This window comes from Primulina eburnea, chromosome 9 (assembly GCF_022965805.1).
Source record: "Primulina eburnea isolate SZY01 chromosome 9, ASM2296580v1, whole genome shotgun sequence".
In the NCBI taxonomy this organism is placed as follows: domain Eukaryota; kingdom Viridiplantae; phylum Streptophyta; class Magnoliopsida; order Lamiales; family Gesneriaceae; genus Primulina; species Primulina eburnea.
Window position 1 is genome coordinate 15,292,263 of NC_133109.1, and position 24,841 is coordinate 15,317,103.

Here is a 24,841-nt window from a genome sequence, read left to right on the forward strand (position 1 = left end):
CTTTTGAACTGGTCGGCAATTGTAGTAATTGTAAGGTCTGATTTTTAAGTAATGTCTGGTTGTGTAGTAGCCCGAATGCCGAATTGGGTAATTAACGGATTAATGGTGATTGATCATGATCGGAAGGTCTGAAGATAGTTCGGAAGCACCGAAGAGTTCGGAAGGTCCGAAGTGAGTTCGGTGGATCCGATCATTAGGTGTCAAGGGTTGATCGACACGTGGGAGTTCGGACGTTCCGAAGTGTAGGTTCGGTGGATCCGATCATGAGGTGTCAAGAGCAGCTGGACACGTGCATGTTCGGACGGTCCGAAGTGTATGATCGGAGGATCCGATCATGAGCTGTCAAGAGCCATTGGACACGTAAGAGTTCGGACGTTCCGAAGAGGGTTCGGACGATCCGAACATGGCCTATAAATAGTGGTCGGATTTCCTCATTTTGACTCGCCAATTCAGAGAGTTCCATAGCATTTCAGTCGTTTCTGACAGGTTCTAGTCTTGTTCCGAGATTTGGGCACTAGCGGGGAGCTGCTGGTCTTGTAGCAGAGCTGTGCTCTAGTTGGGAGCTAGCGGCATCAGCGGGCTAGCGACGGACGAAGGTTTGGAATTTTATCAGTATTTATCTCAGGATTATCTAGTTAAGTCTGGTAGATAAGTTTAGTGATGGTTTTCACTTGATGAATAGGCTTGGATTAGACCTGTTGTCTGGTTGTTCCAGTGGATTAGGATTGCTGTGATAGAGGTACGAAAGTACTATCCGAGATATCCTGGTTGAGTATACATTCATATATGTGTTGCATGATTATGTGGTGCATTGATATATGTCATATGATGCATGCTATTATGTCACGTTTATTACTGCACGTTGCATTTCATGTTGAGCCGTATCTTCTTCGAGATAGCCTTTGCTGTTGAGCTGTATCTCTTTCGAGATAAGCTATATCTTGGGGCCGCTCAGCCCTGTCTTGTGGACGCATGGACACCGAGAGTACACAGTGGCCGACGGGTCGGGAGGGCTTCGGTGGTCCGGGACATTTTAGGTCCACGTCTGTCTTGTAGTGGATGCAGTGACCCAGAGGTTGGACCGCGCGGCACTATCCACTTGGCGCCTCTAGACTGAGCATTGTTGAGATCCTTTTGTGACTCCTGTTTCTTGACTACCCCGGTATCATGATCATAGCATGTGCATTTCATATAGGTCTGTATACTCATACTTTTGTACTGGGCGTTCTTATCGCTCACGTCCTCGGTTTTGTTTATTCTTGGACACCCCATTCCCACGGGGCAGGCCTCAGGTTGGACAGCTCAGGAGGAGCAGGAGGAGGACGTTGAGTAGCGGGTTGGTTTAGTTTTCGGTATTGTTCTATTCGATATGGTTGTACTTGTATTTTATTGTTGAGTTATAGACTTCGATTGGATTGTATAGTTATAGTTTGTTGACTATTTCCGCTGTTATCTCTGATTACTGTTATTAAGTAAAGTGCATGCTTAAGTTCTTGCTTAGTAGGTGATCCTGGAACGGGTCACTACATTTATGGTATCAGAGCATGTTTGCGATTTTGGGATATAGATGCAAAGATTTTTGGGACATTAGTAATTCTGTTTTGAGGATTTAGGAGTTGATTTTAGTTTCCTTTCAGATGTCAGGAGATGGAAGCAGTCACGGTAGTGTGGGACATGGCCGTTATAGCGACGATGAGGCTGGCAGAGAACATCGTCGTAGAGATCGTGACGGAGGACGTCACCGAGATCATGATGAAAGGAGACGTAGGAACCGTGTCAACATTATGGATTTAATGAAGTTTGGCACCAACAGAGATCAAAGAGTTGAAACAACAGTTAGCAAGGTTAGCTAACGGAGACACACATCTGGTTTTGCATTCCAAACAGATGGAACCTTGTGTCTGTCAGGAAGAATCGTAGTTCCAGAAGATTCTAAATTGAGAGACGAGATTTTATCTCAAGCTCATAGGAGTAAGTTGAGTATCCACCCTGGAAGCATGGAAATGTATAAGGATTTGAAAACCAAGTTTTGGTGGAAAGGTATGAAGAGAAGTGTTTACCAGTTTGTAGCCAAGTGTTTGGTGTGTCTGAGATGTAATAACAATGATTGTTATTCATTTTGTTCATCCTCTAAGCCTGATTTCGAGGACGAAATCTTTTTAAGGGGGGGAGAATGTAGTAGCCCGAATGCCGAATTGGGTAATTAACGGATTAATGGTGATTGATCATGATCGGAAGGTCTGAAGATGGTTCGGAAGCACCGAAGAGTTCGGAAGGTCCGAAGTGAGTTCGGTGGATCCGATCATTAGGTGTCAAGGGTTGATCGACACGTGGGAGTTCGGACGTTCCGAAGTGTAGGTTCGGTGGATCCGATCATGAGGTGTCAAGAGCAGCTGGACACGTGCATGTTCGGACGGTCCGAAGTGTATGATCGGAGGATCCGATCATGAGCTGTCAAGAGCCATTGGACACGTAAGAGTTCGGACGTTCCGAAGAGGGTTCGGACGATCCGAACATGGCCTATAAATAGTGGTCGGATTTCCTCATTTTGACTCGCCAATTCAGAGAGTTCCATAGCATTTCAGTCGTTTCTGACAGGTTCTAGTCTTGTTCCGAGATTTGGGCACTAGCGGGGAGCTGCTGGTCTTGTAGCAGAGCTGTGCTCTAGTTGGGAGCTAGCGGCATCAGCGGGCTAGCGACGGACGAAGGTTTGGAATTTTATCAGTATTTATCTCAGGATTATCTAGTTAAGTCTGGTAGATAAGTTTAGTGATGGTTTTCACTTGATGAATAGGCTTGGATTAGACCTGTTGTCTGGTTGTTCCAGTGGATTAGGATTGCTGTGATAGAGGTACGAAAGTACTATCCGAGATATCCTGGTTGAGTATACATTCATATATGTGTTGCATGATTATGTGGTGCATTGATATATGTCATATGATGCATGCTATTATGTCACGTTTATTACTGCACGTTGCATTTCATGTTGAGCCGTATCTTCTTCGAGATAGCCTTTGCTGTTGAGCTGTATCTCTTTCGAGATAAGCTATATCTTGGGGCCGCTCAGCCCTGTCTTGTGGACGCATGGACACCGAGAGTACACAGTGGCCGACGGGTCGGGAGGGCTTCGGTGGTCCGGGACATTTTAGGTCCACGTCTGTCTTGTAGTGGATGCAGTGACCCAGAGGTTGGACCGCGCGGCACTATCCACTTGGCGCCTCTAGACTGAGCATTGTTGAGATCCTTTTGTGACTCCTGTTTCTTGACTACCCCGGTATCATGATCATAGCATGTGCATTTCATATAGGTCTGTATACTCATACTTTTGTACTGGGCGTTCTTATCGCTCACGTCCTCGGTTTTGTTTATTCTTGGACACCCCATTCCCACGGGGCAGGCCTCAGGTTGGACAGCTCAGGAGGAGCAGGAGGAGGACGTTGAGTAGCGGGTTGGTTTAGTTTTCGGTATTGTTCTATTCGATATGGTTGTACTTGTATTTTATTGTTGAGTTATAGACTTCGATTGGATTGTATAGTTATAGTTTGTTGACTATTTCCGCTGTTATCTCTGATTACTGTTATTAAGTAAAGTGCATGCTTAAGTTCTTGCTTAGTAGGTGATCCTGGAACGGGTCACTACAGGTTGACCCTTCGTATCCAGTTGGATTTGGCCTGAGTTTGTGCCAAAATTGTTTGGATTCATAACCCAAACCACATCGCCTCCCGTTGTTCTTAAGATTTATGTTTTGAATGCCTTGAACCGTAGGCTCGTCATGTTCATATACCGAGCTAGATCTGACAAATTTAATTGATCTTAAACTGTCTTTTTCTAGCAACGGTTGAGTTGAAGCTTCTGAGGTATTACAATCATTTATGCAGTAACCGAGCCCAGTTCTATCCCCGGCTGGTTTCTGCATTTCATGTATCTTATCAAGAGAAGCAGAGGACTTGTTCCACATGTTGATGGTGCTTAATAAACGTTTGTTTTCTTTTAAAGTAGCATGGAACAGTTTTCGTAAATCATCATTCTCAGCTGCTATCAGACTTAGCTTGACTTTTAAACTTTCAACCTCTTTGTGCTGCGAACAGCTGGAGAGAGTTAGTTTGTTTTTCAAGTCTTTCTTTTCTGTATCAGCTTCATTGAATTTCTTATATAGTCCTTTGAACTCATTCACCATCTCGTTAAGTGCTGTAACAAGATCTTCACGTGTAAATTCTTCAGAATTAAAATCAAATACCATTTCATCAGTAGCTTCTTGATCTTCCTTGGCCATAAGACATTCGACTCTTTCGTCTTCACTTTCACTCGAAGATTCTTCAGAAGAAGACTTTTCTGATTCTGTTTCAGCCCATTTGCCTTTGTCTTCTTCTGCAACCAAAACTTTCTGACTCCTTTTCTTGAAGAACTTCTTGTCGTTTTTGAATCGTCTTCTATTTTCCGGCTTCTTTTCATCCTTCTTTGGCTTATTGCATTCTGCTATAAAATGTCCCTTCTTTCCACAGTTAAAACACCCTTGACCATCCTCAGTATGGTCTTTTTTGAAGTAAGGTTTATTCATTTGAGATTGATTTTTGCGCATAAATTTACCAAATTTTTTAACGAACAAAGACATGGCTTCATTGCTTAGTTGCTCAGCCGATTTCTTACTTGTGGACTCTTCGACCGGAAGAGTCACTGTAGCTGCTGCCAAGGCTTTTGTTTGTTGGGTTGTGGACGGCTCTTCTTCAGTTCGTGTTCCTAGCTCAAATTCATATGCCTTGAGATCAGCAAATAAATCATGTAGTTCCAGTTTGTTTAGATCTTTGGATTCGCGCATAGCTATTGTTTTCACATCCCACTCTCTGGGAAGAGCTCTCATGACCTTTAAAGCAATTTCTCTGTTGGAGTATTCTTTTCCAAGTGAGGTAAGTTCGATGATAATGCTGCTGAATCGCTCATCAAATTCTGCAAGAGTTTCTCCTGGCTTCATCTTTGCATTGTCAAATTTTTGAATAGCCACTGTCAGTTTGTTCTCTTTGGTCTGATCATTTCCTTCGTACAGTTGAGTGAGTTTTTCCCATATTTCTTTTGCAGTAGTGCAGGTCTTGATTTTGGCGAACATGTTCTTATCAAGAGTTTTATAGAGAATGTCTTTTGCTACGTTGTCTAAGTTTGCTTTCTTTTTATCTTCAGCGGTCCATTCAGATCTGTGCTTCTCCATCATTTGAGGAGCACCTTCAGTTATCCCAACAGCCGTGTTTGCTTTCATTATCTTCATTGGTCCATCAGTAATTACAAACCACATATCGTCATCCTGAGCTGCCAGATGTGCCTGCATACGAATTTTCCAATCGTCATAATCTTCTTTGGAAAACATAGGGATTTTGTTGAAAGAAGCCATATTATTCAAGATATATCAATGTTTGAGAAGAACCCGCTCTGATACCAATTGTTAGGATCGAGAAAGAGTTAAGAGGGGGGGTGAATGAACTCTTTCACATTTTCTTTTGTAAAATATATTTTCAACCGTTTTTAGGCGGTTCGAAATACTTCTCTCTCAAACGGTCGAAAGAGGTGAACCACAGAAATGTGCGGAAGATGGTTCACTTCCTTTTGACGGATATTTCTCAAATATTTAGTGATCTAAACAACAAGAATATCAATAACAGATTGCATAAGATAAATGACACAGTATTTTATGGATGTTCGGAGATTAAATACTCCTACGTCACCCCTTCTTCCTTGGTAGGAAGGAATCCACTAAAAGACTTTGACTTTACAAATCGTTTGTAACAGCCCAATCCAATCAGGACTTATCCCATTGCCTGTTTTGGAACTCCTAGTGATCACTTTACACTTCTGGATGTTTACGAACCCTCAGTTCACCAGACTTCCAAACTTTAATCAAGTAACCATAGGTTATTGATAAAACAGTAGTTTGTTTTGGTAGCACGAAAGGATCCTTGAGAGATCAAATATGTGACTGTAAAGCTGCGTGCAAATGAGCGATAATGAAGATATGAACTGTGAATGCGCTCTAAGATTTTTGTGAAGGCAAGCTGAAAGACTTCTTTCAATCAGTGTTAGAGTTGTGTAGCTTGCTTGTCTAGCTTTCATTTCTTTCCAGATAATATAACCGAGTGATGTAACGGTCAGAAAGTACATTTACCGTAAACCTGAGCTCCTGAATCAGATGAGTCATTTTCTCATTTATGAGCAATAAATACTTGTATTTAAACTTCCTTTTGCTTATCATAAATTTGAAGCTCTTTTCTTGAGGTTTACTCCTTTGAGCGACTGTACATGCAGCAGTAGGATATGAAAACTGTCTCTGAATGTCTTTTCTAGGAAAGAGTTATTAATGCATATCTTCCTTGGAATTGATGTGAGATCGTTGACTTTCGAGAATTTGAATTGCATTCAACCGGTCAGGGAATGTTGGAAAGCAATAAGTAGATCTCTTAAATGAAACGACTGAACCATAAGGAATAGACGGTTGAAAACTAGCGGTTGAGAATTTCTAACCGCGGTTGAGAATTTCTAACCGCGGTTGATTTCTAATTTATTATATACCAAAATTCCTGAAATTTCATTTCTTAACAGTAGACTCCCTTCTTGGTCTGCTATCATTTTAGCAATTTTTTTATATAAACTGATCATGCTTTGAATTCTCTTCAAAAACTTGTGTTTGATCTTCATGATATTGTATATATAACCTCCAACAGTGATATATTCATTATACACGTAAATATGACAGTTGGAAAATATTATGTACTGTTTTAAACATTGCAACGGTCATATTTGACTTTCTGGAAGGTTACTAATGCGGTCAGGTGCTAGGAGTAAACGGTTTAATAAACCGGTCGGATTAGCAAAACGGTTAAATGAGTAAAATGGTTGAGTGAAACGTTGTCTGATCCAGTAAATATAGCTCTTGATTCGTTGATTTCCGAGCAAAGTAGTAAATATGAAAATTGTAATCATTTTTCTTAACTTTTCATATAATTAAATCACTCACTTTCAATTTCGTACGAGAGATAGATATACTTAAAATACTCTACGGTGTACACACTTGAACTCTTTTTGCAATTTGTGCAAAACTAGCAACTTCATAGTGAATTATCCGATTCTTAAGCTTCGATTCAAACTTCAACATTTGAGGTAGCTTTGTAAAGCATTGTCTTATATTTCCATCGTATGCTGAATCGTTTCATTACAATAATTGAGCTTAGAGATATTGTCAAAATACTAGAGTTGGTCTATCGAGCCGTCTAGCTCGAAGATGTTTTTCCGGTCGGAATTTGCAACTTCAATTTCGCCTTGATAACATCTGAATTCACTTGACTGACCTCAAATATGATTACTAGATAATTGAGTTGACTTTCTAACAATTTTGTCAGCTAGTCATTGGGATTAATGGTTTGTGAGATATCTTCGACATATTTTACCTCTCTATATTTTCAGTTTTTCTCCATTTAAGTTTCAGTTGGTCAAATATCTCAAGTTGACATCTTACAAGTATTTATTTGAGTAAAAATATTATAAACACAACAACATGTTTTGATATCATCACAATTAAGATTGATAGCTTTTTCACAACCCAACAAAACTTAATTAGATGTTTCGTATGTGGCCTTAAATCCTATTTTATTTGACAAAAACTTGTGTGAGACGGTCTCACGGGTCGTATTTGTGAGACTGATCTCTTATTTGAGTCACCTAATGAAAAAATATTACTTTTTATGCTAAGAATATTACTTTTTATTGTGAATATGAGTATGATTGACCCGTCTCACAGATTATGATCCGTGAGACGGTCTCACATGAGACCCACTCATTTTATTAAATAAAGGAATATGAGCCTAAGTAAAAAATAAAAATAAAAAAACAAAAAAATATTAAATAATATTATAACTTATATATATATAATTTGTTAGTCCGGAGACACCTGAAAATTTAAATTAGATCTAAAATTTAGTTCAATTTATTCCTTGCGACTACTTTTATATTAAAAATTTCTAATACTTATACATTTATTTTTAGACTTATGCATTTATTTAAAACTGTTTATATTTATATATTATTGATCTATTATTTGATTTGACATAAATAAAATTTTAAAATATATTTTTTTTCACAGTGAAGCTTATATACACATCATACAACCACCTTTAAGTGTACACAAATTTAAATCATATAACATCTCAAATACATTAACTAATGTATAATGTCTTTATGTGAGTATATGAGTATTTGATCAATAGTCACGAGTTCAATTATCTTAATCAACATATTTTTATATGAGCTTGTTACATAAAATTTGCTCAGTGTCGTTTATCTGAGTAACATATTTTACATGTTATTACGTTAGTTCGAAAGTTTATCAAATGCACAACAAAAGATAGCGGTTACAGATTCTCAGGACATAAAAAAAATAAAATTAATGATGTAAGAAAAGAACAGATAATACTTTTTCTATTATGATGGAAAGGGAAGGATTGATATCAAATGGTCAAACTATGATTACGCAAATCAAGATTAATGAGCTGGTTCCCAGCTGTGGGATTAGCATAATAGATGTGGGCGTCACATGCAATAATAATAATTAAACCAATGGTGTAACTATGGTATATTATTTGAATCCTTGGTATAACCAGTTTTAATTAGTTTTCATTGCGAAACCGAAACCGAAACCGAAATCGAAAATGAAATATCAAGTACGGAAATTAATTTTAAATTTTAATATCTTTGGGTCGGCATAGAAAACTTAATTTATATGATCTAAACTACTTGATTTACAAGAATAAAAATTTAACCACTGATTATTGTTTTTTATAATAAAAGTTATATTTTCAAAAAAAAATAAAAATTGTAAGGTAATCATTAAATAAGAAGATTATTTAATTCTAGAATTAAACCAATGGTGTAACTGTGGTTAGGTCAAGTGTACGGTGGTAATAAATAATAATAATTATCATTAGTCATCATATTAAAAATGTTTTAACTTGTGGATGACAACTCCACGTTTCCATGCGAGTTTGCATCACATGCGGGTGAAATTGAAGAAATTTTTCTCGACTAAGACAAAAATTTGTGTGAGATGATCTAACGGATCGTGTTGTGAATATCAGTAGGGTTGACCTGTCTCACATATAAAGATTCGTGAGACCGTCTCACAAGAGACCTACTCAAAATTGCCAACATGCCAATTGCAGGAAAATTAATTAAAACTATTAATTAAATCCATTGATTGTATAATTTAAGGGATGTTCGATCTTGTTTTTTTTTTTTTGGTGGTATATTATATCATTATATTGAGTTGGAAATTGAGAGCAAATTAGTTGGTTGAGTTGTCCAACCACTTCATATAATCCAATATCGTACAACGGGAAAGGAGTAATAATTAACGTAACATTCAAGAATTGGGTTGGACGTGACCAGACAGGATTCAAAAATACTTGCGATTAACTCCGATACAATAAATTAATTAATTCAAATTTATAAAATAGAAGGAAAGCATTTAATATTCAACACATTCAATCATAGAGCAACAAAATTATTGAAGTTGTGATCTTTGTTTCTTTTTTAAAATCAAACTCATTAATTATCTATATTATTATAAATTTTTTCAACAAACTTTCGGTAAATATAAATAATCATAGAATCTGCTAAAAACTATTCTTTCATCTTGTAATGAAGAGTTGGTCCAATTTTATCGTAACTAAATATTTAAACTAATTTAAAGTTGTCGAATTTTACGTCAAAATCGAACATTTCAGAAACTATAACAAAAAAAAAAAAACAACCAAAACAATATTGGCGTGGTATATTAGTTGAAATCGAATGGGTAGAATTCTCATTCGAGGCATCCCACCAATCGACCAATACAAGTAGGAATTGAGCTTCAAAACTCAATAATCGAAGATAAATCGAGCAGGAAAAATTTCTAATAATCGGAAGCCTAAAAAACCCAGGCAAAGGTTCTGGAATATAGCTGAAAACTCCACCAAAACAAAGAAAAATCGATTTTTCCCATTTGGGATCCATTTTTGTGAATTCTTGCTCAAATATTTTGATTAAAGCCACAAATCGATGCTATAGGACCTATGTTAGTATCAGATGCCCTTTTTCGACGGCAATGGACCGGAAATCAGAAGGGGGAAGGGTTGGACAAGAATTAAGTGTTAGCGTAGGTGCTGAACAATCCAACTTGTGACTCGAGCTTTATTGTCTCTTATGTACACAAAATCTTTATTTTACTCATACTTTAATGTTTTTTTTTTTATATAATTGTGACATCGACTTTATCATTAGGGATGTAAACGAACAAAACCGTTCACGCTCTACTCGGAGCTCAGCTCGACAAAAAGATCGTTTGAGTTCGTTTGTTAAACATATTAAGCCAAGTTTAAGCTCGATTTCGAGTTCGATAATTTAATCAAACCAAGCTCAAGCCTAAGGATATTCGGCTCGTGAGCTTTCAAACATATTTGTTAATAGGCTCGCGAGCTCGAGCTCGGCTTGTTTAGGTGACTCGTATGCTCAATCTCGGCTCATTTGTTGAGTTGACAAATAAAAATATTATTACTGATAAAATTTTCACTTTTATGTGTGATTTAAAATTAGTTCATATATATATATTTAATCTTCACCAAGCTCAAACTCGAACTCAATTGTATGTTTTAAGAGCTATAAAATGAGCCGAACTCAAGCGAGATTTGTTAAACATGATGAACGAGCTATTAATGAATCAAGCTCTGGTTCGGCTTGATTAACATGATAAACATGCTTTTAATGAGTCTAGCTCAAACTTTTCGCGATCTTAGTAATTTCAAGACAATTTGAGCTAGAGCCTGATGATAAAAGCTCGAATTGAGCTGGAGCATGTATCAATCTTAAATGATCCAAGCTCAAGCCTGATACTGTTTGGCTTGGTTTGGATAAATATACTCATGTAAGCTGCAAAAATAAAGCCTTTTAAATATACAACATGTACCATGAGTTTTACATTGCAACGTAAGATCATGAAACTCATTAGATGTACTGTTTATTCTGAACTGGTTTCCAGTCGAATCAATAGCCTACATAAGGATAAATATCGCTTGAGAAATTAGTATTTGTGATATAAACATCATGTTTCATTGGTAAGATCATGACTATTCATACATGTGTGTAATCATTTGATGATGCACTGAATAACCTTCACTTGGACTGTACAAGTGGCTATCATACAGGTGTGTAATCATTTGATGATACACTGAATAACCTTCACTTGGATTGTACAAGTGGCTATCACTTATCGAGTCGAATAGTCTGCAGTTTTGATTGTACGTCATTAGTTATTTGACTCGGGACAATGTAAAGGCTCAACTTACTAGCATGCACCTTGATCCGCTTATCAACTCCATTGAGATTCATCAGGTGGCGATGTTGAGTGTAGTTTCAAAATATGTAATAGCCAATGTATTGTAGTCAGATATTCACCGCGTGCCTACGGGTGAAGATATCCTATGTGATATAATGAGTTAAAACTTGAAGGGATATCTGGCCAGAGTAAAACAAGTGTTTTTTAGAAAGTATTCCTCATTTGCACATACAATGTCACTATTATTAATCAAAGATATATCACATCGTTATTGAATTCGTTTGTGAATCTCGATATACCAATGATTATAGATTTAATCGATATATATATATATATATATATATGTGTGTGTGTGTGTGTGTGTGTGTGTGTTGAATGCATCATACTGTACGCTAATAATAACATAAGGCTATCACTAATGGTGCCTACAAGAACCATACTGTACGCTAATAATAAAAAAAGGTTCTTGTAGGCACTATCAGTGATACCTATGAGATCATGTGTCGATACTACTAGACGCTCTTACCATGACCGATGGATGTAACCAGACTTGAGTTCTGATATTCTCGATCAAGGGGTTGATAAAAAGAATGAGACAAACTAGGGTAAGCCCAGATAGGAATTAATGTTATTCTGAATCACATGAAGTTGTGAACCCACATGTGACGAACTATGGCTTAAAATACTAATACTTTAATATTTGCAGAAAAAAATTTAAAATTTTCTTATTAATAATTTATTAAAAATATAAATTTTATAATAAAATAACGGTCAACACGCATACTAAAATAAAGTTAATATTAATTATCCACCATGTTAAATACGAAAACCATAAAATTCAAGTTAAAACATCCACCATAATTTTAAAAATCCAACATAATATTAAAAAGTCTCAACTTACTAGTCACCAATACTAAGGCATAAGATTAGAGAAATTAGTTTCAAAACGTGCATAATAAAACCACATAAATTAGAAGGTCTACAGGTTTGCACTTCCACTGGCCCGAGCCTGCTCATTGGTCACCACCTCTACCAGCCTCCTCATCTACACAATCTGCACCGATCATGTCTATTGAGTCTGATACTCACGGGAAATCTAGGGTCCGATCCCAACGAGCGTCACTAGTTCAGGCGTGGGCTTTAAGATGACCCTGAGCCTGAAATCAAGAAAAAGACCGTTAAGAGGGGGCCAGGAGGGTGTCCTGGCGTAGCCCCTCCGACGCTCAAGTCAGTGACTGAGGATATATGGGGGAAGCAGCTAAGGGTGCTGCTGAAAACAATATTGAATGAAATATCATACGCTCAAACCTGGTATTTATAGGAGAATACCTGGGCTTGTCATGGGCCATTCACCTGTGGGTCTTAGAGATGGGCCGGGAGTTTGGGCCAGATCTTGATGGGTTCATCCCTAGGTATCACCAGTCTCCCCCTCCCGAGTCGAACTGAATCGTAGGTTCAAAGTTCGATTAGTTGCGTTGTTCTCGGTTTACAACATGTGAGTTGTGCATTTTCTTCCAGCCCTCCGTCAGTCTCCAAAAAGTTGGAAACAAATCAAATAGCAATCCTAGCGCCGCTTCATCATCACCTCGCTCAAGCACAACACTCGTCGCCTGCACGCCAGCCCCAACAACGTGCGTCCGCCCTTGCGCGCCTCGCCCCCCGCCTCTGCCCTCGCCCCTCGCCCAGCAGCTCTCACCTTCGCCCAGCTCGCCCAGCAGCCCCTCGCCCCTTTCCCCTGCCCTCGCCCCTGCTCTCGCCCCTCTCCCAGCAGCCCCTCGCCCAGCTCGCCCAGCAGCCCCTCGCCCAGCAGCCTCTCGCCCTCGCCCAGCTCGCCCAGCAGCCCCTCGCCCTCGCCCCTGCCCTCGCCCAGCAGCCCCTCGCCCAGCTCGCCCAGCAGCCCCTCGCCCAGCAGCTCTCGCCCTCGCCCAAGACACGCCTCGCCAGCTCGCCCCTGCTCTCGCCCAGCAGCCTCTCGCCCAGCTCGCCCAGCAGCCCCTCGCCCAGCAGCTCTCGCCCTCGCCCTCGCCCAACTCGCCCAGCAGCCCCTCGCCCAGCAGCTCTCGCCCTCGCCCTCGCCCAAGACACGCCTCGCCAGCTCGCATTTGCTCTCGCCCAGCAGCCTCTCGCCCTCGCCCAAGACACGCCTCGCCAGCTCGCCCCTGCTCTCGCCCAGCAGCCTCTCGCCCTCGCCCCTGCCCTCGCCCAGCAGCCCCTCGCCCAGCTCGCCCAGCAGCCCCTCGCCCAGCAGCTCTCGCCCTCGCCCAAGACACGCCTCGCCAGCTCGCCCCTGCTCTCGCCCAGCAGCCTCTCGCCCAGCTCGCCCAGCAGCCCCTCGCCCAGCAGCCTCTCGCCCAGCTCGCCCAGCAGCCCCTCGCCCAGCAGCTCTCGCCCTCGCCCTCGCCCAACTCGCCCAGCAGCCCCTCGCCCAGCAGCTCTCGCCCTCGCCCTCGCCCAAGACACGCCTCGCCGGCTCGCATTTGCTCTCGCCCAGCAGCCTCTCGCCCTCGCCCAAGACACGCCTCGCCAGCTCGCCCCTGCTCTCGCCCAGCAGCCTCTCGCCCTCGCCCCTGCCCTCGCCCAGCAGCCCCTCGCCCAGCTCGCCCAGCAGCCCCTCGCCCAGCAGCTCTCGCCCTCGCCCAAGACACGCCTCGCCAGCTCGCCCCTGCTCTCGCCCAGCAGCCTCTCGCCCAGCTCGCCCAGCAGCCCCTCGCCCAGCAGCTCTCGCCCTCGCCCTCGCCCAACTCGCCCAGCAGCCCCTCGCCCAGCAGCTCTCGCCCTCGCCCTCGCCCAAGACACGCCTCGCCAGCTCGCATTTGCTCTCGCCCAGCAGCCTCTCGCCCTCGCCCAAGACACGCCTCGCCAGCTCGCCCCTGCTCTCGCCCAGCAGCCTCTCGCCCTCGCCCCTGCCCTCGCCCAGCAGCCCCTCGCCCAGCTCGCCCAGCAGCCCCTCGCCCAGCAGCTCTCGCCCTCGCCCAAGACACGCCTCGCCAGCTCGCCCCTGCTCTCGCCCAGCAGCCTCTCGCCCAGCTCGCCCAGCAGCCCCTCGCCCAGCAGCTCTCGCCCTCGCCCTCGCCCAACTCGCCCAGCAGCCCCTCGCCCAGCAGCTCTCGCCCTCGCCCTCGCCCAAGACACGCCTCGCCAGCTCGCATTTGCTCTCGCCCAGCAGCCTCTCGCCCTCGCCCAAGACACGCCTCGCCAGCTCGCCCCTGCTCTCGCCCAGCAGCCTCTCGCCCTCGCCCCTGCCCTCGCCCAGCAGCCCCTCGCCCAGCTCGCCCAGCAGCCCCTCGCCCAGCAGCTCTCGCCCTCGCCCAAGACACGCCTCGCCAGCTCGCCCCTGCTCTCGCCCAGCAGCCTCTCGCCCAGCTCGCCCAGCAGCCCCTCGCCCAGCAGCTCTCGCCCTCGCCCTCGCCCAACTCGCCCAGCAGCCCCTCGCCCAGCAGCTCTCGCCCTCGCCCTCGCCCAAGACACGCCTCGCCAGCTCGCATTTGCTCTCGCCCAGCAGCCTCTCGCCCTCGCCCAAGACACGCCTCGCCAGCTCGCCCCTGCTCTCGCCCAGCAGCCTCTCGCCCTCGCCCAAGACACGCCTCGCAAGCTCGCCCAGTTTGCTTCACGCCATCTCCCAGTTACGGTCGATCCCCGTAAACTCTGCTCCCCCAACAACTTTCGTTATCGACCAACCAAAAAAATATTTTTCCTCCCACACTCTGCTCCTCTGATAGGCGATGCCTTAGCAGGAAAATTTAATTCTCCTCCTCCACTTTGCTCCTCTGCTACGCAACGCCATAGCAGGAAAATAACAATTCACCACCTCCACCCTCTAACTCCTCTGCTAAGCCAGGCCTTAGCAGAAAAATAAAAACTCAACATCTCCACCCTCTAACACCTCTGCTAGGTGATGCCATAGCAGGAAGATAAAATTCAACGCGCCCACCCTCTAACTCCTCTGCCAAGCTGGGTCTTAGCAGGAAAATACAATTCAACGCGCCCACCTTCTAACTCCTCTGCTAGGCGATGCCTTAGCAGGAAAATAAAATTCAACGCGTCCACCCTCTAACTCCTCTGCTAGGCGATGCCTTAGCAGGAAGATAAAATCAACATCTCCATCCTCTAACTCCTCTGCTAAGCCAGGCCTTAGCAGGAAAATAAAAATTCAACATCTCCACCCTCTAACTCCTCTGCTAGGTGACGCCATAGCAGGAAAATAGGAATTCAACACCTCCACCCTCTAACTCCTCTGCTAAGCCAGGCCTTAGCAGGAAAATAAAAATTCAACAACTCCACCCTCTAACTCCTCTGCTAGGTGACGCCATAGCAGGAAATAGGAATTCAACACCTCCACCCTCTAACTCCTCTGCTAAGCCGGGCCTTAGCAGGAAAATAAAAATTCAACATCTCCACCCTCTAACTCCTCTGCTAGGTGACGCCATAGCAGGAAAATAGGAATTCAACACATCCACCCTCTAACTCCTCTGCTAGGCCGGGCCCTAGCAGGAAAATAGAAATTCAGCACCTCCACTCGCTAACTCCTCTGCTAGGTGATACCTTAGCAGGAAAATAGAAATTCAACACCTCCACCCCTCTAACCCCTCTAACTCCTCTGCTAGGCCTTAGCAGGAAAATAGAATCAACACATCCACCCTCTAACTCCTCTGTTAAGCCGGGCCTTAGCAGGAAAATAAAAAATCAACCGCCCCCACCCTCTAACTCCTCTGCTAGGTGACACCTTAGCAGGAAAATAAAGAGTCCACCTCGTCATCCTCTAACTCCTCTGCCAGGCGACGCCTTAGCAGGAAAATACATATTCTCCACCCTCACCCTCAAACTCCTCTGCTAGGCGGCACCTTAGCAGGAAAATAAAATTTTTCTCCTTCACTCTTCTCCTCTACCAGGCGATGCCTTAGTAGGAAAATAAAATTTCTCTCCTGCCCTCTGCTCCTCTACCATGCGATGCCTTAGTAGGAAAATAAAAACTCAACCTCTCCACCCTCTAACTCCTCTGCTAGGTCGGGCCCTAGCAGGAAAATAAAATTCTTCTCCTCGCCACCTCTGCTCTTCTGCTAGGCGATGCCTTAGCAGGAAAATAAAATTCAACACCCTCACCTCTGCTCCTCTGCTAGGCGATGCCTTAACAGGAAAATAAAATTCTTCTCCTCGCCACCTCTGCTCCTCTGCTAGGCGATGCCTTAGCAGGAAAATAAAATTTTTCTCCTTCACCCTACTCCTCTACTAGGCCATGCCTTAGTAGGAAAATTTAATTATTTTATCACCCTCATAATACAACAACATTCATGAACTGACAAGGGAAACCTGATTTTATTGAATTCCAACTTATTACATGGGAAAATGCCAAGATTAAATACATCAGCAAAAAATTCAAGAGTAATATTTTCTGAGGTGGTAAGCATTTCAGAGTCTCTTTGAAGCATTGCCCTGTGCTTTCTCCAACTTTTATGCTCCTCTTATACCTCCCTGGAACAAAGTCACTCACTTTTTCCTCTCTTAATCATGTGAACCTCTACACGCGCTCTTTTCCCCTCCTCCCTCACTATCCCCTCATAACATCGACGCGCGGCTCTCTGACCCCCGCATAAAACTCCAACCTCCTTCCCCACAGGAAACTTCAACTTCTGATGATACGTGGACACTACAGCTCTGAATTCCTTTAGGGCTGGTCGCCCCAGAATTCCATTGTAAGCGGATGGGGTGTCCACCACAGTAAATGTTGTCATTTTTGTTACCCGCCGAGGCTCATGTCCCAAAGATAGAGGAAGGACAATCTGACCGAGCGGTGGGATGGCATGTCCTGCGAATCCATATAGAGGAGTAGAGATTGGCTCGAACTCAAATCCCTCCACCTTCATCTTATCCAAAGTGCTCTTGAACAGGATATTAACAGAGCTTCCATTATCAATAAAGATTTGTGCCACATCGTAATTGGCAACGGTGGTCGTTACCACCAAGGCATCGTTATGAGAAGCCACAATGCCTCGGAGGTCATCCGGTCCAAAACTGATGACAGGATCCTGGGGTAGGTCCGCACCCCTAGATATTTCGAAATTCTCCAACCTCATCCCATGCGCCTTTCGCGCTCGCCCGGAATCTCCATCAGTAGCACCCCACGAGATCATATGAATCATTCCTCTCGTAGGGTGGTTATCCTCATTCGTTCCCCTCCTCGGTTCGACGGGCTCCTGAAGGACATCTTGACCTCGACATTCACCTCTCTGCTCCCCGACCTCCTGATTCATCCACGGAGGGCCTTGACCACGTCTAGGGGACGGGCGAGACCTCGGTCGACTCCCAGATACGGATCCTTCTCGTCTGTACCGCGAAGGAAACCTAGCACTGCACTCAATCCTTCGTGATTTCTCCCACCTCCCCGCGAGCTCCCTCACCTCCATCACCTCATCACGACTTCTATCCCGGGGAACATGTGATGAGAATTGTCCTCTACTTCTAGTTTTGTCCTCCTCTCTTTCCCCCGCACCCCTCTTCCTTCCTCCTTTCTCCAATCCCTCAACTCTACTTCCTCCGGGCCGGCTCTCCATCCTTCTGTACCGTTGAGCATCTTCTAAGTTTATATATTTCTCAGCTCGAGCCAACAAATCATCATAGCTCGACGGAGGCTTCTTGACCAACGACTTAAAAAACTCTCCTCCCCTCAGTCCTTGTGTAAAGGCACTTATCATGGTGTCAGGGGTAGCCGCTGGTATCTCTAGGGCTGCATTGTTGAAGCGCTGGACAAACTCCCGCAAAGTTTCAGCCTCTTGCTGTTTCATCACAAACAGACTCAAATAGTTCTTTTGATGCCTCTTGCTGCTAGCAAATCGGTGCAAGAAGGCTGCAGAGAAATCCTCGAACGACTGTATGGAGTTGGGTTGCAGGGTGTTAAACCACTGCTGGGCTGACCTCACCAACGTGCCCAGAAAAACCCTACACCTGACTCCATCTGAATATTGGTGCAACAGAGCCGCATTTTCAAATCTCCCCAAGTGTTCTTCGGGGTCTGTATGTCCGTCATATTCTCCAACGTTTGATTGTCGGAAATTCGGAGGAAGCCCCTCTTCCAAGATGGCTAGTGAAAAAGGGCTCCCTCTCTTGGGTGCTGGCGCTCTGCTTCCCAACTGATGCCTCAACATCTGTATTTCCTTCCACATTTCTCTCATCTCACCACTCTCCCCACTTTGGTGGGGCTGTGTCTCTTCAACTCTGCTCTGGTGGCCCTCAGGATTTTCCTCTTGCTCTTGGCGAGTGGCTTGCTCTTCAGCAAACATAGATTCTTGGTTCCTCTTCATAGCCTCATCCACTGTTCGAGTGATAAAATGGCCCAACTGCTCCAGGGTCAAGTTCCCCACATTTTCAGTAGGACGGGGTTGCTCGACCCTGTTCTCTTGACGAGGCTGTTCTGTTCTCGCCTCCTGATGGGGTTGTTCCTGCCTCGCCTCAGCATGAGACTGTTCAGGTCCCCTCTGAGGACGCGACGTTGCTGAGTTAGCTCTTCTACTCCCTCTCTTCCCTAGCATCTCTACGTCTCAACTCAAATGTTCCCACAGACGGCGCCAAGTGATACTCACGGGAAATCTAGGGTCCGATCCCAACGAGCGTCACTAGTTCAGGCGTGGGCTTTAAGATGACCCTGAGCCTGAAATCAAGAAAAAGACCGTTAAGAGGGGGCCAGGAGGGTGTCCTGGCGTAGCCCCTCCGACGCTCAAGTCAGTGACTGAGGATATATGGGGGGAGCAGCTAAGGGTGCTGCTGAAAACAATATTGAATGAAATATCATACGCTCAAACCTGGTATTTATAGGAGAATACCTGGGCTTGTCATGGGCCATTCACCTGTGGGTCTTAGAGATGGGCCGGGAGTTTGGGCCAGATCTTGATGGGTTCATCCCTAGGTATCAGAGTCTAAAGACTCAACATGCATAAACCGTGAATAACAAATAATACATAATAAAAAAGATTCATGCAATTTAAACATAACTCGTGCATAGCATAACTTAAGCATAAATATGTATAACGCGACTTTTCTGCATAAACATTTTTATAAAAATCATATTTTTGTGCTCTTCGTAGTAATCGTAATCGTAAATCATTTTATGTTCAATGCAAGTGGCCCATAAATAAATCGTTTGATCAAACTAAACAATAGTACTGGGCTTGCAGGTATCACCACAGTCCTTGGACTGGATGTCCATTCCCTAACATAACATAATTCCTCCGAAGAGGTTGGAGATTTGGCCACAAGACAAATCACAAACCTCAAAAATATTTATTTTGCACGTCATACATACTTATGAATGTCTTGAACCTTCTTGGATTGTCCTTGGACATATGCCCTAACACACTAAAATTTATATCCAAAACAGCCCTTAAGACGCATTTGGATACATACAACTCTCGAATTAAATAGAACTACTTAGGACGTACCAATCGACTTCGGACTAAAACCATACGTAAAACACATCCTAACCTAATGCCCAAGGCCCTAAACCAGCCTCGAACCATAATCGCACCCCGTACCATGCACAATGAAAAATATAGACACAAGCTTCCCAAAGAGTGACGCTATGACACCTATGCATTCCATTTGACTTCCTAGCTATTCTAACTCAAACCAAATCCGAACCAAACACTAGACTCGAACCTTAGATATCACTTAAGCCTCTGATCCAACCCATTATATACCATAATGCACCACAGCCCATTAAACCACAAAACAATGTGAGCCCTAGTCATGCCTAAGCCCTACGCGTGCAAGCTGATATTCACGACTCCAGCAGGTATTTCCACCCAACCGGTTCCTAACCAACCCATACTAGGCCTACCCAGGGACCCTAATACCCCTCCTAGACCCTATCCATGAGCCCTGGCCCAGCCTAGGAAGCAAACCCGTGCACAAACTCGCGATCGGCCTTCAATCACGCGTGAAGCTTCCTTCGCCTCTTACTGCACCAGCGGCCTAACAGTCCATCGTGGACCACTTAATGACACCTAAACACATCTCTTAACATGAACATACGTAGCAGCAAGCCATAGGATCGGTCCAGTGAAGAGGGCGATTAAAAACTCGAAAAAACGTAGAAGGTCACGTATATTTCGTATCCAAGAATAGTTTTGGTATCGTTCTAACGTACATATGATCAAACTAACAAGTTTTCATGCATAATTTGTATCAAAATACAATATATAACAAGATTGATGCATATAAGAAAGGTTTAAAAATACATTTGCGTTAAAACACACGATACATTGACAAACGAACACTGAGAAGAACGGAGGCCGAATAGGACGATTTTCTATATTAATAGCCTGAAAAGTGACTAAATTTACCATGGATGGTAGTGTGATGATCGGGTAAGCTTGCTGATGGAATAAAATTGAAAACAATACAAGCCCTTAGGTTGGAAACTCACGGCCAATTGTGTTAAAATATTGTGTGTTAGTGTGTGTTTTGTGTGTGTTGTGTGTGTGCGTGAGTGATTGAAGGTTTTCGGGTATGACTATACCTTATATTTAAAGAAAATAATAGCTAGTTAATTAAGTTAATTAATCACATTTTAAATTACTAATTAAGCCCTCCAGCTTTTTAAAGTTTGAGAAATTAAGGGTCCTACAATTTTTAAACTATACTTATAATTAAATACTAACTAATTTAATTAATTAAATAATAAAAACAATTATTAAAATATCGTATTTCGAGTAGTCGTATTTAAATATCTTATTTTTTGAAATATTCTGATTAAAATACTTAACAACGTCTTTATTTTATTCGATAAATTAAATTTAGCACTTAAATGCTAAAATTTAAAAAATATTTTAAATACTTAATTTTTCGGCTTAAATAAAAATATAACTTTAAATATTTAACACCTTAATCGTCTTAGGTCTCCTATCCCGGTTCGGCATCGAATATTCGTGTGAAGGATAAAACTTGAGAAAACATTTTAAAGTATACATATATTTAAAATAATTTAACACATAGCATTCGTTACTTAGATTTTTAATTAAATAAATATATTAACAATTATTTATGCGGTTCATGTGTACTAGTTTTTGGGCACGACAATTCCTTTCTCCCTTAAATAAATTTCGTTCTCGAAATTAAGGCTTACCAAACAACTCTGGGTAACGATTCTTTATGTCGGATTCAGTCTCCCAAGTAGCTTGCTCATCAGTATAGTTCAGCCACTTGACCTTGACCAACTTGGTACTTTGTTCCGTAGTCTCCTCTCCTGTCGATCTAAAATCTGAATAGGTCTCCCCTCATATGACAAGTTCGGTAATAGATGTAACGTCTTGAAGCTCAGTACATATGAATGATTCTCTATGTACTTTCTTAGGATAAAAATATGGAACACATTGTGAACACATGCAAGATTCGGTGGCAGTGCTACTCGATAGGTTAATTTCCCAACTTTCTCGAGGATCTCAAATGATCCTATAAATATCGCACTTAATTTTCCTTTCTTCCCAAATCTAAAAACACCTTTCATAGGTGTTACTTTTACGAAGACATGGTTTCCTACGGCAAACTCAAAGTCCCCCCTTCTCTTGTCAAATTACCTCTTTTGACGACTCTGAGCAGTCTTCATCATGTCCCGAATTTTGACTACTATATATACAGTCTGCTGAACAAACTCTGGACCAAGTTTTGATCTTTCTCTAACCTCATCTCAGTGAATATGCGATCTGCACTTTCTTCCATATATTGCCTCGTAGGAAGCCATACCTATATATATGACTGAAAATTGTTGTTTGATAAACATAAAAATTGTACATTAATTAAATGTTTTATAATATAAATATATAGTTTTTGTTTTATTGAATGTTTAAATATTATATGTTTTATAATAAATTGTATAAAATATAAGTTGTTGTGTAATTACAAGTTTTTACTATTTTTTACAGGTTCGATAAAACAAGAATAAACTTGGAGTTTCAAATGGGATTAAGATGATTCTTGGACATGTAGAAAGTTGATGTTAATATCTACAATATTGATGGCAAGCAGAGATAAAAATCTTCTCACAAGTAGGATCAAATTAAGCAACAAATAAAGTTACCAAAAGAGTGGCAGTTTTACCAAGCTCTAGTATTTTGACCATATCTCTCAAATTACTTGGTCAAATGGTTTGAAAAAAATACGACAATTAGACAACTCAATTATCCACATGTTTCTTTTTATGTGAAGAAGCAAATTCGGAGAAGAAGATTTTCAAAAGTGATGTGTAATATAATATAATATCTTGGAACACCAATGAAGACTTTTGTGTAAAAAAATAATATTTTATTTGTGGTTGTCTCCCCAAATTTGGCTATAAATAGGGGTGCATTGTAATGTATTGAGATATCCCTCATTCTATGAACAAACCTTTGAGTTCATAATATTTCTCTCTATATTTTTCCTTTATTTCTTCATTTAAATATAATTAGCATGATAATTTCTTATTCAAAGTTTTACACTTTGAATAATGAATAGCTAACTTCCTAAAGTTGAGATGAAAAGGTGAAACTCTTGGCATGATAATAAGGTTACTAAAAGGTAAGAATCTATGTTTTATATTATTTAATCATTATTTATTGTTTATGTTATATTTATTTCTTTAAGTATTTTTATACCCTACTTATAAGTGGGAGTTTTGATTTATTGTTGCTATATGTTACACTAAATTCTTGTAACCATTTAAATGTTAGTTTGATATTACCAACTATTTAAAGTGGATGTCTTGATTTATTATATATGAATATATTATAATATTAATTTCTTGGTACCATTTAAATGTTAGTTTGGTTTTACCAACCATTTAAAGTGGCAACCTTGATTTACTATATATAAATATATCATAATATTAATTTCTTGGTACCATTTAAATGTTATTTTGGTTTTACCAACCATTTAAAGTGAGAACCTTGATTTAGTGTTTACAAATATATATAGCACAATAAATACTTGACCACATTTATAAGTTTTGGTATATATTATATACTTATAAGATAATAATATATAACATAATATAAATATGATTATTTAATATATTGAACCATTTTATTAAGTGGATTTCAATATTGTTCGTTAATGTTAACTTTATTAAAATACCAAGAGTGGATCTTTTAATCTCAACTACTTAAATTAAAATTTGAACAATTAAAATTTACCCATTAAAGATTCAAACAATTAAAATTAAAAAGAAACAAAAACAAAACAAAACAAAACAAAAAACATTGTAGTGGACTTGTAATTACTTTAGCTTCCCTGTGGATACGATATCGGACTCACCGAATTATACTACTTGTGGACAACCTGCTCTTGGGAGTGCAACAATCAGAGTCGCAACAAGTTTTTGGCGTCGTTGCCGGGGAAGTATAATTTAATTTCAAGTCTATTTAATTTACTTTATAGTTTATTTTTCTTTATTTGAATTTTTATTGCTTTTGTGTGTTTTTATTCTTTTGCATTTGCATTTGCCTTTGCATGAGCATTTGGTCACGTACACTTAGTGGTCGACTCATTCGAAATAACCCTTTATTTTTACAAAACATGGCGGAAGAACCCATCCAAGAAAATGAAGATGAAATTCAATCTCAACATGATCATGATAGACGAAGAACATTTAGAGATCACATGAATCCTACACGTACTAGTGCACCTTCATGTCTAGTTTTTGCCCTCGATGCATCTCATTTCAATTTTAAGCCTGGTATTATCCAACTTTTACCCAACTTTCATGGCTTAGATTCTGAAAATCCATACATGCATTTACGAGAGTTTGAAGAATTGTACAACACATATAATGATCTAAATTGTAGCATGAACACCATTCGACTTAAGCTTTTTCCTTTTTCTTTAAAAGATAAAGCTAAAACTTGTCTACAAAATCTTAGATCGGGATCCATTCGAACTTGGGATGAATTGCAACAACAATTTTTGAAAAAGTTTTTTCCATCGCATAGAACAAATTCTTTCAAAAGGCAAATCATCACTTTCACTCAAAAACAAGGAGAAACTTTTTATCAGTGTTGGGATAGATACAAAGAATTGCTTAATCTTTGTCCACATCATGGTTTTGAAATTTGGAGGGTTGTTTCTCAATTTTATGAAAGCTTAACACCTAAAGATAGGCAAATGGTTGAATTTATGTGTAATGGAACATTTGAAGATAAAGATCCAAACGAGGCAATTGAGTATCTCGATTCATTAGCTGAAAATGCTCAAAATTAGGACACTATAGGTACAATCGAACCATCAAACAAGATTCAATCTCCTACATCTGGTGGAGGTATGTACACTCTCAAAGATGAATATGATCTTCAAGCTATATTTACCTCTTTGGCAAGAATAGTTGAGGCACTTGAATTGAAAAAGAATGGTCAATTAAAATCTGTTCAAGAAATTGTGTGTCACATCTGTGATACAAGTGATCATTTTACAAAAGATTGTCCCATTTTGCCCTCTTTTAAAGAATGTCTCCATGAACAAGCCAATGTTTTAAACAAT

At 41.4% G+C, this 24,841-nt stretch overlaps 1 protein-coding gene across 1 annotated transcript; it reads right to left on the reverse strand.

Moving 5' to 3' along the window:
* Positions 1–16,038: 16,038 nt before the first annotated feature.
* On the reverse strand, positions 16,039–19,241 carry LOC140840432 (uncharacterized). The gene is made up of 2 exons (XM_073207630.1): positions 16,445–19,241; positions 16,039–16,388 (listed from the first exon to the last, which is right to left on the reverse strand). The coding sequence occupies exon 1, from the start codon at positions 18,865–18,867 to the stop codon at positions 16,825–16,827; it is 2,043 nt and encodes a 680-aa protein (XP_073063731.1). The 5' UTR covers positions 18,868–19,241; the 3' UTR covers positions 16,039–16,388; positions 16,445–16,824.
* Between the last annotated feature and the right edge of the window lie 5,600 nt (positions 19,242–24,841).

What these genes read in the sequence shown, in the direction of transcription:
- LOC140840432 (XM_073207630.1), bottom strand. Translation starts at nt 18,867, where the DNA reads ATGCTAGGGAAGAGAGGGAGTAGAAGAGCTAACTCAGCAACGTCGCGT.